The sequence below is a fragment of the Dromaius novaehollandiae genome, chromosome 8 (genome assembly GCF_036370855.1).
Source record: "Dromaius novaehollandiae isolate bDroNov1 chromosome 8, bDroNov1.hap1, whole genome shotgun sequence".
NCBI classification, from domain to species: domain Eukaryota; kingdom Metazoa; phylum Chordata; class Aves; order Casuariiformes; family Dromaiidae; genus Dromaius; species Dromaius novaehollandiae.
In genome coordinates this window covers 7954426-7972191 of record NC_088105.1, presented here as the reverse complement: position 1 = coordinate 7972191, position 17766 = coordinate 7954426, and the positions used below count along the sequence as shown (strand labels likewise).

The 17766-nt window shown below is 45.6% G+C and overlaps 1 protein-coding gene across 2 annotated transcripts in view; it reads right to left on the bottom strand.

The window, feature by feature from the left end:
• Window positions 1-17766, bottom strand: part of NIBAN1 (niban apoptosis regulator 1) — a 62592-nt gene that overhangs the window by 37028 nt on the left and 7798 nt on the right. For both annotated transcript variants that reach the window (XM_026101032.2, XM_064515570.1), the window contains exons 2-4: window positions 2202-2332; window positions 718-849; window positions 40-154 (exon numbers count right to left, since the gene is read on the bottom strand). In XM_026101032.2, the coding sequence (XP_025956817.2) occupies window positions 40-154; window positions 718-849; window positions 2202-2332 (378 nt within the window). The remainder of the gene's footprint in view (window positions 1-39; window positions 155-717; window positions 850-2201; window positions 2333-17766) is intronic.

Genomic DNA, 17766 nt, shown 5'->3' with positions numbered 1-17766 from the left:
GGCTTGAGGTTTGGCAATTCAACTTCTACCAGTGCTTACCAACAGGATCTGGAAAATGTTTATCAGACAGCAAATTGTAATCTTCTTCTGAAGTCAGTACTTTGCCTCCTGCAGGAAGAATATGATATTTAGGGCTGGCTCCTTTCTGGTAGGCCTGGAAAATCAAGAGAGAGGGAGTCAAAATAAAGATTGAAGGATAGCAAAAACATAAAACAGACAATTCATTTACAAAGCTAATGCATGTGGATACTCCCCAAAGGGAAAAGTTTCTCTCAGACCGAATTTCAGATGTATTCCCTGGGCATTTCAAATCTGAAACCTTTTTTAAATGTCGAAAGCATATTTAAAAATATTCTCTCAGTGTTTATCAGCCATGGTGAGGAGCTGGGGAAAGGGGGGGGGCAAAAGTGTGGGATTTTCTTCTAAGCCCCATTTGTTTCATTTGAAGGCCAGAACTAGTCTGACTGCTAGCACCACGGCAGCTGCCAAACAAAACGCTTCGCCGTAGTCGGCGCGAAGCAACCGAAAACCTGCTATTGCAAATCCAGCTCCAGAAGCACGGCGACGTATTGCAACGACACACAAACCAGAAGGGTTCTGCGACATGTAAAGGAAAGTTCAAAGTGCTGTTAAAAAAAAAAGCAGCAGCTGCCACATATCAATTTGATATCGGTTCATTGGGGAGCACAGAAGAATAGTACAGGAGGAAGCATTTACCTCTTTGGTCTCAAAGCAGTCCACGGTATAGTCATTTTTGATAACAACGTATCTGTCCTTCCACTTCTTCAGGTCCTCAGCAAAATGCAGCACCTCTGTTTCGTATAAGACCGTCCCAGCTTCCACCGGGGGCTGCAAAGACAATTTACTGGATTTGAAATTACTTTCGACTAATGGTCACTGCACAGCTTTTCTTTAAAGTTTTCTTTAAAGTCACTACGAGGCCTTTGAGTCTTCATCTGCAATCTGGGGTAATAAACATCGTGCTGAATCGGATACTGCAGATGCAATCAAATTCTTGCAGCTCCAGGCAGCGGGGAACCTCGGCCTTTCCAAACCACCTCTCGATTCCCGTGACCGAGACAGTCTTCCTTACTGCTCAGGTGATGGGCTGATTGCAAGTAAGAGGCCGTATAGTTCATTATTTCCAATTTTCCACTACATGCTAAAAAGCATTTCACTGATGCAGCAAAGAATTTTATTATAAAATAGTGAATTATTTCATGTTGCTCTGTAACACTTTGGCACCTGTGCTCTTATAATTAACATGTACATATTTTTCTGAAAGACAGGGCTCTCCTATTATCCCACTTTCTATATGCCACCTCTTTGCTTTCGCCTCTCCATTTCAAGAATATCATCTGTGATTTCACGCAAATCCAACCGAGAAGTTTAGGTTTGTACCTCTCCTTATACTAAAGTCTGCTTTTCCACATTCTCCTTTAATAAAGAGACTTTTCTCTCTCTTTTTGCCTCTTTTCCTCTAATGAAGAACATATTTCCATAGCTCCTTTCACATTTTATCATGTTCCTTATGAGAACCTGTGGGATTCCTATGGGATGAAAAGGCTAGCTGAATTTCCCACATAAATTTCTGCCCTGAACGTATGATCTCTGGCCCAAGAGTCTCGTAAAATCTTGCGGTGATCAGGAAGAAACCAGTTTTTGTCCAAGTGTCAAACCCAGCCTTGCTGAAAGGCATACTTTGTGCCAGAAATGTGCAGAGAGGTCCTTCTTGTCCTAGACTGCCCTCCCGAAAGGTGCAGACTGTAAAAGCGTCAAAACAAGGACAAATTTTCAAGGGTAAACCTTAAACCTGCACCCACAAACAACTTCTCCACCTAATGAAGCCAAAGCCGGCATCTGCACATGCAAACTGAACACTTCTGCACTGTTTTTTATATACGCAAATATCCAAATAACTTTTAAAAACATTGGGCTTGATTTTCAGAAGCTTTGAGGAACTGTTGCTCCTATGAACTCTACTGCAGGGCATGCATCACTCCTGGGAAAAAACTAGAAAACGAAGCCCTTTTGGTAGCTGATCTTCTTCCAGATCATGTTTTTCACACACTGTGAGTACTAAAAGTGTTACTTCAGTGCTCAATGTATTAATGATTTCATGCCATGCCGGTGTTGCCCTGCCGGGAGAGCAGGAGTGCGCGGCAGCATCGGCCTGGGCGCCGGTCCCCGTGTGCTCCTACCTTGGTCTTCAGGAATTGGGACTGGGAGTCCCGGTGCTGCTCCAGCTCGTTCTGCACGTGCCTGCAGAAAGCCACGGCATACTGGCATCTGTAGTGTGGGCTGAAGTTTTTTATCACCGCCTCTGTTCTCCCTGAAGCGGAAAAATTAATCGTAATTAACACACGCTAATTCAGAAACACAGAATCAAGTCACTGCCGACCCAAAGTATTACCCGATGGCACCACTGGGGTATTTTGCTTTCAGCCTCGGACTAATAACTCACTGTTTTATTCAGCCAAACGCGGCTGTGAATGTTGGTCTTAATGATACGCAGGAAACACTGGCTTTTGGACGAACGGTTTCTTTCCGGCAGTGACAAAAGAGAGCAAAACATACCCCGAATCCTTTTCTCTAAGCAAAGATCGTATCTGCCTCTCCCTGTGACACACCACCGCAGAGCAGCGGATGCTCTAGGGCAGATAAGGTCTTCAAAGAAACATATACACAAATGATATTGGATAATGTTTAGACCTATGTTTAGACCTGTTAGCCAATTTTAGCACACAATCAGATTTTAATGATGACTCAAAGCTCCTACAAAGGACATTTTCTAGGCTTAGGCACTGCAATCTCTCATTTGTTTTCATGTAAACAGATATTCAATCACGCTGCATGAAATACTTCTACTGATCCTGCATTGCCTACTAGTTAATTCTGCGATGTAGATCCCATCGGCAGCATAACACCTCTCTACAGTCTCATTTCTGGGAATCTTAAAGCAATGGACAAATAATCAACTCATTAACCCTGTGAAAGAAATGAGACTCTGCTCCACAGACAGGGAAGCCAAGCTAAAAATTAAAGGAGGGATGCATAAACGCACGGCACAGAGAGTCTGTGGCTATGCAAAAAACAAAACCCAGATTATAATCTAGACTTCTAGAATAGCAACTAGACTTCCAGGTCTGCTGTCTTGAATACTGGACAGCAGTCCCTTTCTAACGGGTACTAAGGAGCCCGGTGACAAGGGTGCTTTGGGAAGCATAGTTTAACTTTGCGAAGGATTTCAGTGTTTCCAAAATTTCATTTTGTTCCGCTTGGGGGGAGGGGGGGGGGAAATCAAACTTTCCGTATAAGACAAAAGAATGGTAGTTTCCAAACCATGATTTCTCGAAACCTTTTGCATACGTGGAGTCTTAAAGCAGGATTGGCACAAAGCCTTTCCGAAGGGCCAGACAGGGGAACTCGCAAGCAGCAACAAAGCTTTCAGGGTTTTGTAAAAGCTGGATCACCTGGATCATATGATGATTTTCCTGGACTGACAAACTCCTGGTTTTATTGCTGTTTCTCATGAAAAACAGGGTTTAATTGTGGGGGCAGTTCCCAGACCATCCATGCATTCTCATCTTAAATTATGTTAAAGATCACACTAAATACAGTCAAAAAACCAAAAGCTGTGGATCATTACGAGACTAAATGCACAGATTTTTTGAGAGAAAGCGCACGGGGTGTTCTGGTCTGCAAGATGCTCTGGTTCAAGAGTTACCACGTTTGGGTACCTTATTTGCAGGTGCAAACCGAGACTGCTGAGGGAAAACAGCCGAGAGCACCACGGGGAAGGGCGACCGCGTGAGATTTTGGAAAGTGCACAGGTAATTTCAGGTGGCAGTGGTATTAGATTCGCAGGAAGCACTTTTTGGGAAGCCCACCCGCCGTCGCTAGCACAGGGGTTGTGCCGCGAAGCTTAGCACCGAGCTGTGCATTCAGCAGGGATTAGGCAGCACGCGGGTCTCAGCTCCACGCCAGCTCCTCTGCTTCTGCGATCGCATTTTCACGTCGATGCCCGGAGCAGTGAGCTCCCGGCACGTGAAAACCAGTCCCGAAGGCGGCTCTGCTGCAGGGCCGCCCGCAAAAACGAGCATGCAGAAACGGCCCCTCTCAACGCAAGAGATCAGAAACGTCAGAAAGTCACATCTGCGGACTTCAGCCACAGCATCTCCACTGCCCTCCGCTCCCCTTTTCCTTGCACGACCAGCTCCGCCGGAGATGCGGCTGGAGTCTTTGCCTCCTCACCAACCGAAATGCTGTCGGCAATTTACCTTAAAGTCCGTTTTACCCCTTTTCAGCCTCACAAAAGGGTTGGGTTGCGAACGGGCCATCCCTGAGACCTGATGGCGCTCCGGCGTTTCGGTTCACGGCGCCGAGCTCGCAGAACCGCTGCCAGGACCGGCAGCAAAGCGCGAGAAACGTCCGTACGCTTCCCAAGGTCCCGGGGGATTTTTCAGGTCTGCGAACTTTTCATGTGTAAATTACACAAATTGAGTTGGGGGGCAGCATCGGGTGACCGTCCGGACCTCAACCCTCCGGTTTTTAAGGGATCAGATGATTCGAGACCTCCTGATTATAGGACGCGCTGGCCTCTAATAGCGGGACGGCGGTGGTGCCGAGCCGGAAAATCCCTGCCCATCTCACATTCTTTTAAAAACTAGCCTGCTTCGGGCTAGTTTAGTCTGCAAATAAGGACAAAGCTTCCCAAAACCTCCTTTACAGCTTTTTTTTCCCCTGCAAGTGGACAGTCCCGGCCAGCAGCAGGATGGTGCTGGCCCCAGCCCCAGCGGAGAGGAGTTTCCCGTGCTGGCAAGGGCCAGTTTCTGCCCATCTCCCACCAAGGCCTTTTCTTTCCCAGCTCCCAGTGGCCTCTTAATCTCTTAGGGAGGGCTCTGAGACACCAGCCCCAACCCGCATGAAGTGAGGAGCTGATCCTATACCCCTCAGATCGGGGGGAAGCTTAATACCAGCGGCGAGCGGGAATGGAAGCGGACACGATTCATCGTCCCCTACATGAATTCTTTTGGTTTACAGAAGACAAGACTAGGCCATCTGAAAATAAACATGATGGAAACAGCGACGAGCGCTAGAAACGCTTCCCACGGAACGATAACGCGGGGTAACGGCAGATAAAATACTTCGAAAAATGAGTTCCCCTAATTCTTTTCCAAATTTAGTGCGGCTTGCTCAGTCTGAGTTGTTTATATGAAGCCAAGCCAACTTTCCCACTTGGTTGGTTTGGCAACAGCACAGCTCCAGCCCTTATAAACGCGCTCGGAAACCTAACAGCTAGCTTCATGTTTACACTAGTAGAATATGAAATTAGATCATCTCTAAGAGCAGACTACACGAAACTGTGCTTACAAACAGAAAAAAAACGACAGCGGTGGAGGTTGAAGGATTTCTGCCAAATTAAGGCGACCGGGGCCCGCAGATGCACGTACAGATGTTCTCCCTTTGCTGAGAGTTCAGGTCTTGCTCCAGAATAAACTTTATTAATGCTCCCTGATGCATCTCCTGTTGTACAGAGCAGCGCTTGCATTTGATCACAAGAGTTTTAACACAAGGTATGATATATCCTTTAAAAACAGAAACAAATGTCATTGCACTTAAAACCAGGAAACATATGCCAGTAACCCCACTGGGAAAAGGGAAAACGCAGAATTTATTTGGGGTTCCACTGCTTGCACTGAAATAAGCACGTTGCAACGAGACGGTGAAGCTAGCGCTGACCTTGGCTGCGCTCTTGCAGCGCGACTTCTATCAAACACACCTGGAAACCAGGGAAGCTGCGAAAGCCATCAGCCCTGGCACAGCCTCGAACGGTGCCCGCCGCCTTCCAGCGCTCGGCAGCAAGTAACAGCGAGGTGGAAATGACCAATTAGTCCCGCTTTTTGAAGGCTGTCTTCCTTGCGCAGCACCTACGGCGCCGCCAAAAATCGGGTCTATTTAAATCCAAACGCGCACAGGTGTTATACTACCCGTAAAGTGAGGGAAAATACTATTCTCTTTGCTGTTGAAAGCACAGCTCAACTTGATCTTTCTTTATAGAAATAGTATTTCTATTAGTCATAACTTACTATGAAAAGAAAGAGAAGGCAGACACATCCCGTGCTCTGATTCTGGCCGAATCCTGTCTCCACAGCTTTGTTTGCACTCGTGAAAGCCGAGACAGCTTTTCCCGTGCGATCACCCCTCTTCCCAAGACGGCTTTGGTGCACCAAAACACAGGGCCCCTTGGGCAATCAGCCCACGCGTGTTATAGCAAGAGTGTGCAAGTCACGCGTGCTGTCTTTTGGAAGAAAAAAAGCAGATTTCTTAGCAATCTCGTCGGCTAAGGCCGTGGGCGTGGAATCTGTGCTCCACCAAAAGTTAAGCTTCTCTCCTAGGGCGAGCTACGCAAGCAAGTTTGTAAGTTCATGCCAACTCGAGCCACAGCGGGAGAAAAGCCAAAAATAACGGTTTCTTTTCCAGCCTTGCAGGTCTCCCTGCCTCCAGTTCTACTTGAGTGTTTAGCTCTTTGTAAAACCGGACTGAATCTTATCCCGAGTCGCACATGATTATCACATCAGTGTGAATAGGTTTCTACGCCTATAATGTTCTTTTCACTGCAAGCGACTTCCACGGCATGTCTTTATTACGAGGCACGCAATGCCCCGAAGCCTTACCACGCGCTGCAGGGCTATTTTATTTGACACCGGCTTACCTAGCATCGAAATGCCCAGGGTCACGTGTTTCAGCATCGCTCCCCAATGCACAGACCGCTCGGCCAGCGCTCGAGCAGCTCTCCGAGGGGAGAGTCCCGAAACAGCAGGGAAACATCGGCAAGAAGTTGAATTTTAACCTTAAAAGGGCTGAATTGCAACCGGTGAAGTTAGCGCTGGCGGTTCTTCAGGAGAAACGAGTCCAGCACGAGCCAAGGGTCTGATTAACGTCGCGGCAGATAAGCTTATCACTAAAGTTGTTGAAGTTTCTCCTCTGAAGCAACAAGGTGCTATCTAAAAACAATCACGCAGGCTGAAATCCAAGGAGAATAAGGCCCAATAATCCTTTACTTATAGGCTTATTTCACAGCATCAGCAAAACTGGGGATTTACCAAAGCGAATGAACCCAAGCTAGCTCCTGTGGGCTGTGAGAAGCTAAAATAGGCTCTATATTAAATTAATTTGAAGGTCAATGGTTCTCAACCTTTTTGAACTCTTCACCGCTAGTCCAGTGGAAGTCAACCTAAAAGCAAATAGACTTCTCAGGACACTAGTTTTTCCATTAATGCATCGCTTCTTAAGTGCCGTAACAGAGGTCATTAGCCTGCGGTAGTATTTTACTCCTTTGGCTCCCATATACATTGAAAACGAGTAAATATCATAATATTTCAGTTAAGCAACGTGAGAAAAAAAAATCTAAAACCAAGATTCATCTCTGAACTAAATTAAACATAGGCCTCAAAGTAACGGCGTTTATTTTAACAACATTTACAACGGCAGGGCCACATTCCTCAATTTTATCTCAGGAAACTATTTCAGCCCATCTTAGAGGTCTTCCTTGCCATTGGGAGCCCCCAAGCTAGGTAAATACACAGATTTTAAGGCAAGCGATGGACATCCCACAGGTTTCTGAAGCACCAGTGCACTGCCTAAGGCCGTATACATCGCTGGCTTATCAGTTGTGACCGTTTCCCAGTTTCACGTGGTTTTTTAGCTGGCATGTTGCCCAGGGGAGCATCAGCGGAGGTGGCCCGCAGCATCGCCCCTCCTTCCCACTTCTAGGCTCCGAGCTTGCAAAAGCCCTTTGGTTGCAACATCCCAGGCAAGCTCCTCTTGCGGTCTTTTGACACGTTTCTTTCCTGCTAGATACATATTTTTAAAATTGGGCCTCTGCTATAGCATGCCAGGAAGCTCTTGTAGCTCGAAACCACAGTGAGTTGTGCTACAAACCTTATTAAACAGTGAGGGGGAAAAAATAACAGATACGTATTTCAAACAGCAGGGAGAGAATTATTTATGCCTACCAGGCACAGCGAGCAACGTTAAGTCTTAGAGGATGAAAAGATAACCCCATGTGAAAACCACGAACCAACTTCATTGCTCTTCGCCCTTTCTTAAAAAGGAGAGACAAATTAAAACAATAATTAAGTTTCTAATCAACCTTTAGATTACAAGGAGAGGAACATGTAAAACGCAGTTTACATTCTGAGATATTTCCTTTGCTTCATCTTTCACTCGATATCAAGTTCGGACAACGAAAACGGGAAAATATTTCTTCTGGAGCGCATTTTTAGCCATTTCCTTCAGGCTTGCATTCACTTCCTGCAATAATACCGCAAGAATAATGCAAGTAAAACTAGAGGAAATTTAACCACGCAACGTTTTCGGGGAGGGGTGAGAGCATGCATTTTACAAAAACCAGAAGTTTGAGTTAAATATCATTTCAAAAGCTCCTTTGTATGGATTTTACTGTTCCAAAGCATGACAATACAATGGATCACAGTCTTACACCACCCTTCATGCTGTGTTGAGAATAAGCTGGAATTGCAGATTGCTGACACCACCCACAAGACGGGAGCACTGTGTCACTGCACCTCGCCTTACGGTGACATGCCGCCATCCCAGAAGACACCCTGCAGACTTGTCCTGAGAAAGCTCCAATTATTCGCTATACCTTTGAGTAGCCCGTTTGGCCTGTGTATGAAAAACTGCAAATCAGTTTTGCTCATCCTGAAAAAATATATCCATCCTATGTATCCCTACCTACATGCACCAGCTGCATAAAAGAGTGACCAATGTCACTACATTATTGCCACCACTGCCCAAGAGCTGCCATGGAGAGCAAAGGCCAGTTCTTGGGCTGCCGGGGGGCCTCCTCCTTCCTCTTTTTTCCTACGCAAAGGTGAGCAAGATGATAACCAAGATGCCAATGTTTCCAAAGCTCTAGAAAAGGAGGAGGCAGAATGATTTTGTTTTGTCCTTCTCCTTCGTGCATTTTGTGCAAAGCTAAAAGGAACCGATAAGCTTCACGAATCACTCCTTACTCGGCAGAGCTCATGCCTCCGATTCCTTCTAGATTAAAGTTGGGACCTGTTCAGTAAAAGCATAGTTGCTTCTAGCAAATTCAGAATTCCTTCCAAACTGCAGTAATTTTACCCTGAAAGCAGTTCAAGTAAGAAACAAAACAACCCTCAACTTTCTGCCATTGCAATAACGACGGCGAGAAAGGATTGCCTTGGTATTCACAACATCTGCTCGCCCTAAAAGTCAACCAGTGCCAGCAACTGAGATCGTAAAAGGTAGAAAGAATAGTCCTAGTTTACACGGCCGCAGGCTCAGGGAAGAAAAAAGGGGAAAAAAAAGGAAAAAGAAAAACTGTGATCAGAAAGAATCTGATGCGAAGGAAACGGAGGACAAATACAAAGCAACGCTTAACAGTCACTCCTGTGCAAATGCTGGCATTGAAGATCTAATTACTTTTTGTCCCGACAAACTGTTGAATGCCATTTGTTTTCTTCTTCCAACCTCTGTTTTTAGCTGTAATTCACAGAACTGCTGGAGAGCACTGGACTGAGATGCTCACGCAGCTGCAGCGCGAAGTAAAGGTGGTGGCATACGGCCTCCCGAGACGCAGTTTCGAGGTCTTTCTTTTTTCTCCACAGAGTTGATTTCATCTAATCCCTGCTCCTATCTGGAGGAAATAAGCTCAAAAGAATCACAGCAGAGCGACTTGTCAAGCCGCCAGCGGCTGCACGTTCTCCTTCCGCCGGGACGTGCTTCACTTTCTCGCGGGGCCAGAAGAGCATCGCCGAGCAGATCGTGGGGCAGCGCTGTGCTGGTTTTCTCGCTTTCTAAAAACGCTTCGAGAGCAGAAGACACAGTCAGCTATTGTATCTTTTAAGAAACGTGTGTTTGGGTCTTCCAGTCAGCTCTTCCGTCTCAATATTTCAATGCCGCTTCCGTTTCAGAAAAGGAGTTGCCTCATTTCCTCCCCATTTATCTTCCACGTTCAGACGGTCTTGTGACAACACAACGCGACTCGAAGGAAAAAAACAAAAGCAAACAAATCGAGCTGCCCTTCTTTCAGCATCGTGCTCGTACAGTAAGGCCGCACACGCCTGCAGCGCGACTTGGCCCGCCGCGCTGCTGGGAGCGGGAAGTGCATCCCCAGGACGCTCCCGGGAGCCGGGCGAGAAGCCTCCTGCCGCCGTACGGGAACTGGGCGCCCCGCGGGGTCCTCAGCAGGACGTCCTCTTCCACATTGCTAAAATACTTCATTTAGGGGACTGAGAAAACCCAACCCCAAGAGTGCAACGTGCAAGAGCTGTTAAGAGCAGAAAAAAGATATTTGCATCGTATACTGTAGCTTTTGTGCAATAGGACAAACCTGGCAAATTTAGGTACATCAGATTAAATTTTAATCTTCTGGTTACAAAAGTAATCATTAGTAGTGCTACTTTAAACATGTTTAGCTCTTATCTACTCAATTCTATTTGAAGCACAGTGTATCACACAGTCCATGCCACTGGCAGTTTCATTCACAGCGGAGGAGAAAGAAGCTAACAGCTTCCTCCTCTTGCAAGAGGGGTCGCAAAATTTTTATATTAATGCTAGTTTTCAAAACAAAGACAGAACAGATTCTGGGTAATAATAAATAACTATGGGAATGTGGTTTTGCTTTTCAAAAAGTATGCAAGATACTTTTGTTTTGTATCTTTCCCCAAACTCTTCAGCTGAGCGACCACAGAACTTCAAGGATAATCCGTTATATAATCAAGTTTCTTCTCCAGCCTCTCCAGGGCTGCTCTCTGCAAAAATTTTCCATGAGTCCAGGCAAGTGTGCACTATCCACAGAGTAACACTCATTTTGAATCGCATCCAAACTCGAATTCCTCCAGAGGCTGCCTGCATTTACTAAATACAACCAAATTTCAAGCCAAGTTTGCGTTCTTTCAGTGGTGGCTTAATGCGTAAATTCATTTTCTATCTTCATTTGGGTTGATGAGACTCACTGGTCCGATAGTACTGCATCCCACGACGAGAACTGAATTCCTACAGAATATTCCCACATTTAACAGTATCCAGCATAACTTCAAAATACCCCCAAGAGTGCTCGATCCCACGTCAGCCTCTGGGAGACTTTACTACCCCTTAACATTACTCCTGAAGTCTTCTTCCTGTCTCTAATGTATAGTGCAATAATCTCTTCCTATTACTCACACGGTAGCAAAAATTCTTGGTACACTAGGGCATCACTTCTTTGTTATTTACACTTTCAAGCATTGCTGAGCAATTATTTCACCAACAGTTTCACCATTGGTTTTGCGTAAACCCACTAGCTTCTTCATTTAAAAAAAAAAAAAAGCAGGTTCTTGGACAACTAAAAAAGCAGACCAGTGAAAATAAAGAACAAATAAGAACGGGCCAGGAATTCTGGAAAACTTTTCGCAAAAAAAGCAAACATGATTCATGGATTCTTTACAATTCCCAATGCAAACACACAGCCACTAGAAGATGTGGTGTTCAAAATGCACATCTTAGGGTCTCTGCTCTCCACTGAGCTTGACAAGCAAAGATGATCACCTTCTCCTTAAACCTCCTTCCCAACCAGTAACAAGTTTGGATCCATATACTGTAACTATTTGTCTTTTGGAAGTGTCTCTGTCACTAAAAGGATAGTATACATGCTTGAAGATTCAAAGATTTTTCAAAAAGAGACTTTTCGTGCCCCCAGGATGAGGCGACTTCTCATGCGTTTTCAGAGCTAACCTCGCGGAGCGGTGGGTCTTCAGCAGCTCTGAAACCAAGCCTGAAGTTTAAATGCCAAATGAAGTTCTCAATACTATAAATTTCATTTGGATGTGTTAAAAATATCTGTTTAGGGTATTTCGAAAGAGCCTTCTGTGAGAAGACACAAAAGCACCTGATCTTGTGTCATTTAAGAATGATGAGGACAGAGCAACGGGCAGCAAGTTAGAAGAGATAAGCCAGCCCTGACTTCACTGAACAGATACCCTACCGTGTCTTTTCCATCCCATTAATTTCTAAGGGTTCCTCTAATTTGTAAAATGCTGTACCTTGAAAGAAAACATACAGTTTTAGCACATACAGAAACACCTAAGATACAAAAGTAGAAATTGCCATTGAAAGCCACTTAAATAAAAATAAAAAGTCTTTTAAATGTATTATAAATATCTTCTTTTCAAAACTACTCTGGAAAATTCATTTTTTCTAAGCATAAACTCTTCTTCGCTTGTCTACTGTATATAAATCACACATTATCTGGTTAACATATTATTCTGCCCAGAATAATTACACATCAGAGAGATGCCTAATAAGCTAATCTTTAAACTCTACAGATCTAAAAAAAGATCTCAAGTCATGTTTTATGAATATAGAACGGCGTCAGCCGACAAATATATGGCACAGTCCATACTTTTGTGGCTGCAACCAAGAACCACATGAATCAACGTTATGGGCTTGTTTTTGCGTTATTCAAGATGACAGGACTTCTGAAGGAAAGCAAGAACATGTTCTCCAATCATGAGAATCAACTATAAAGAAAATGAGCCCCACAATATGGTAAAGAAAATGCAGAGTATAGGCAGTACAGGACTGAATCAGCACACACTTTATTGGGAGATTCATAGGGTTTTAGAAACCAAACAGCACCTTTTCTGACTCTGTGAGAAGCAACAATGAACAGAAATACTTGGATTAAAAAAAAAAGAAAGAAAAAAAGAACCCAATGGGACAGAGTTGACAAAGACATATTTTCAGTTACCATAACCATTTTGTTTTAGACTTACATCAGACCAAAGTTATTTCAACAGGAAAACCTGTCTTAGCCAACAGCTGGAAAACTCATAGCCTTATTCTGGAAGGAAAGGGGATGTATTACTTTTTACAGATGTCTCCATTCCTATCATCCAAAAGAAGTTTAAACCATGAGCAGAGAGACGGGCCCCATCTCAGATGTGGATTTTACGTCCTCCCAAGGCGATGCACGCTTCGCTCTTGGCGTTGCTGCAGCCTACCCTGCCATACGCAGCGATCGCAGAAACCCAATCCAACATTTTGCGTGGCACCCTCAAATCCAGCATTAAATTTTTTTTTGGTTGAGCCTCTCCTACACCTGAACTCCAGACACCTCAGCTGTCGGAGAGGCTGGACCGAGGACTTTATTTAAAGCATCTCTTGCAGACAGCAGCAATAAAACAGTCAGTTTTCACCTCCACCGCCAGATGCGAAGCTCAGCGCCCGGCGAGACCTGGCCGTGAGCGTGCCCTCGCACGCAGCTTCGACTTCAGCTCACAGGCATGAAGCTACCACCGGCCTAAGTATTTCAGGCATGCAAAGGAAAAACCGTGCGGCAAGATGAATAACTAGCAAACCACAAGCTCTTGCTCAAAATTGCCACGTGGTATTTTATATTCTTACCGACACATTTGTTTTTGTATGTTTGTTGCTGTTAGCAACTGCCTTGTATCTCAGCGTGGTATCAGTTTTAGACGTCCCCGTTCCGGTACGAGATGTGCTAAGCGACTTCGTGTTTTTCCATACGTAAGGGAAGTCAGTAATAAATTCAGATCAGTGCCTTCCTTGTTCATTCACTCGGGCCCCAACTTCTTCCCCCAACAAATCTCAGTGCTCCTTCCCATTTCGCAACTGCAGTTTATCATTTTTCACTCTTTTAGGAAGCACGGAGAAGGAAGACACCCTGCACAGGCGTCTGTGGCTGCCAAGGGATGACCGTGAGGAGATCGAGCCCTTAAAGCCCAGTCTCTACGGATGAAGTCCCCTGAAGAAGTTGCTTCTCTTTGCAGACCTCTGGTCTGTTCTTCCCCACGGCTTACCATGGATCTGGGAGGACGTCATTTCAAATTAGCTTGCTGCCGGGCACTCCTCACGCTTTCAGCCAAAAAGCACTTGAAACTCAAGAGCAGGAGAAAGGAATTAAAGCAGTGATAGGGAATGATAAACCACGTGCAGTGACAAATACGCCTTTCTCCTACAGCTTCTGGGGAAACGCAATAATGAGGACAACTGCATTTTCTACGCCGATGCAAGGAACTCCTACGCCAATGCGACACCCCACGGTCCCCCTTCCAGGGGCACAGCAACTACTTCCCATGAACCAAGCAGGCCAGCCCATAGCAAAAGCAATGCCGGGTAATTAAAATAGTTATCTCAACAGGTATGAGAGAAACAGGAGCCAAAACAGCGGTCAAAGTGCAACGTGGTAAATGCAACGGACTGGGGAACGGCTCAGCGTGGTATTTGTGCGTTTGGGCAACAGGAACTCACATGCCCAAAGTGGCTTTGTATTTCCTTCCCTCCTCTATTTGCAGGCATCTCCGAGTTTAATATTACTTTTCGCCCTGACTATGGTATCAAAACGGCACCTAATTTCTTGATAAATAAATAAATACCCTTTAAGCTACAGAAATTTATTACGTTCCAACATTTTTCTAGCGGTTGCAATTATGGGGATTTTGACTTGAGATACCTTACCGGCCTCCGTTTCCAGAAAGTCTTGTGCACCTAAATAGGATTAAAGTTTTACAGATGCCTTGATTTTGGCATCCCAAGGGAGAGGCGCTCAAATCACACGTCAGTCAACATCGACGCCAATATCTTTATGCATTCCTCCGTTCTGTTTGTGATCACCAGGCTAGCGGCAGTGCTCATTAACAGCATTTTCTACTTAACACATCATTTGCTTCTGTAACCCAAAATGTTTCTGAACCGACGGGAAATCGGTTTCTCCTACTAAATATGTTACGACGGCTGAATTGAGGCTTTGGAGTGGGATACAAATACCTCTCACATACAGGCCAAACTCAAATGAAGCTCATGGAAGTGGGAAGCTATGCCTGTCCTGTGGCTTTTCAGCAGCTCTCTCTAAATCATAACGTACAGGCTCCTGGGCTGTTTGATTTATACCACGAGCTGGGTAAACGGACAAGGAGGCTAACCTAGCTTTGCATCTCGCTTTGGACAGGAAATTCCAGATTTTTGACACTGATTTATGACGTTTGATATTCAGGTGGACACATGGCCTTCGTCACAGAATGCACACTTGAATTAATCCAGTTAATGGCTCTGGATTAAATCCTCCTGTGCAGAACATACAGGTTTGCTTCACTGGATTTTTCACTGTTTATCTTTTTTGAACCAAAGGATACTCGACCAACCACTGGCTCCGGCCAAGCAAACCTCCCACGCTGGTTATAGCTGCATGAGGTGAAGACACCTCCTGCGCCTACCCACCACTCGTTTTTGTACGTTTTAACGCAGAGCAAAGCCTTGAAGCTCGTTCCACGAAATGCCAGAGGCTGGTTTCCTTTCTGGGCTGTATAAAACACAACTCCCCGTGAGCAATCCAGCAGCTGCATTACTTTTGCATACGGACTTTTTCAAGAACGCACAGCTTTTTCTCTTCAATAATGCATCGCCCCTTCCTCCAGACACAACTGATCTGCGAACTCCAAGCTGCCCGGGAGGTGGACGTGCCTCCACCACGCTTGCTGACACTTGCTACTTTCAGTTTTTATTTCATGCAATGCCTGGTTTGGGAATAATCCTTTAAACATCACTTTGTAGGCACCTGGCATAGTCTTTCCTCCTCCAGCAGCAAAGTGCAGTGACAACACGGTCACGCATATCGAGCCTTGCTGCCCTGCTGAACGTATCCCACGTGCAAGAGAGTGGACAGTCCACGCTGTTACACTTGCAGCTGTCTCACCTCACCTTTTGGGCTAGTTGAGCCTCGTTCCCTCACACCTCCCATTCCAACCATGGGGCAGGAGTTCTCCCGTCTCTGGCTTTCAGCACCCCAAGGTCTAGCAGAGCTTCTCGCCTCTTGCTGCAGCTGAAAGCGGGGTAAAGGAAACGCCAGCTGACCTCTGCTCACTGCCCACACCTGCAAAGCCCACCGCAAATTCACGGGCTTGCTAAGCACAAAGGAAACAAGGAGACAAATACCTTTGAGTCCATTTTAAAAAGCACATGAAAATCAAGAACTTCCAGTTAGGAGCTGCCAGAACTCCTGGCGCCTCCGAATCTCTAATTCAGTCCGTCCCCTTTGCTATGCACGTTTGGAAGCAATTTGAAATGCATCATTAAATATTTCGCTTTTCGACGACAATACTACCTCCCACAGTGCAACGGATGAAAGGTGCTGTGGGAATAAATCAGGTTTGCGAGCAAAAATAATGCTTGTCACACCGTAAAATTCTGACTGCAATCCAACATCTTTTCCCCTCCCAAAGCACCATAAAAATCACAGTCAACTTAGACCAGTTGATAATCTGGCAGATTTTTGGATGATCCTTGCAGATGCATCAATACAACCCTCCCATCTGGATACCTCCTGCCATCAGCACTCCCAAACCTTCCCTAACCTCGGACCTTCCTATCGTCAGTACTTCTGCTGCCATTTCCTGGGCTAAGAGCAGAAGAGTAACGAAGCAGAAGCAGCAGTGCTTAAAGCTGTTTTCCTTTACAATCACATCTAAAAATACCGCCTTATAATCCATCCCGTATGGCACCTGCCTCATTCGTTGCGGAGGTCTGAAGGTTGCTCTGATTTGCAGGAGTGCCGAGCGCTCACAGCCACAGCCCAACTCCGCGGGAGCTCAGCTCGAAATCGAGGGAGAGCTTGAAAACAGGCAATTCACGAAAAATTAGACACTGGGCTTGCCAAGCGGACCACCCAAAACTATAGCCACCGTTCCCCAGCCCCTATCACAACATCTTGGCGAGAAGATCAGCTGATTAATGCTCGTAAAGCACTTTGCAGTCGTGGTGGCCTCAGAAAACCAGGAAATCTCATAAGGGAACAAAGCTGGGGCCTCCTCTTGAACGAAGCCAATGGAAAAAAATACCAAAAAAGCTGCCTTTGCACCCTGGTCTCCCTCGAGCATCATCAGTGAGGTTAGGAGTCATGGACTGTTTTAGCTAATGCGACAACCAGCCAACAGAGAAAGTTGCATTGGCTTTGCAAACTCGCCTCTAAAGGGGCGAAGAGATGCAGTGAGCTGCGGGTTTCCCTCCCCTTCCCCTTCCTGGAGAAGCCCGAGCTGCTCAGCAGAACCTCTGAACAGAGGAGAAACATGTTTTCTTCAGCCTCATTTTCCAAAATAACGCTCATCCATTCTAGCTGCAGTTTTCTCAAAAACGCATTTTGCAGCAGACGTTCAGCACGGAAACTTCAGCCTGAGCCGCCGAACACTGGCAGAGCCTCACTTGCAATAGAAAACGGGAAAGTGTCTGGCAGGCTAAATTACAGACAATGCCATTACTTCATACAATACTCCTAAAAGTAAAAAAGCCTTTTTTTTTTTTCTTCTCAGACCCTGCCATTAACTCCTTACCCAGGAATGATAAAAGCTTGCTCTTTTCCTCTCGTGCGGCCACTAACATACGGAATAGCAAGCTGCAAGGAAAGCGGGTCAGACTTGAGACAACGGTCACTTGAGGTACTTCATACCCCCTCCACCGCTTCGAAAATCAGGTCTTCGTCATCGACACCATGAAAAAACCCTGCAGAATCACAGCACAAATAGCAACTGTGGTTTCCTACAAAGGAAGGAAAAGATCACGTAAAGCTTTAAAAAAATCCATCGTAAGATAACAAATGAGAGGGTTTTTAAGAGAGCACTACTTTAAAGGGCACAGGAGAGCTGGCTGTACGCTCCGGGTTGGCGGTGCTGCCTTTTGTGCAATGTGAAGAAAGCATGCCTGTGTATCGCTGAAAAAACTAATGGA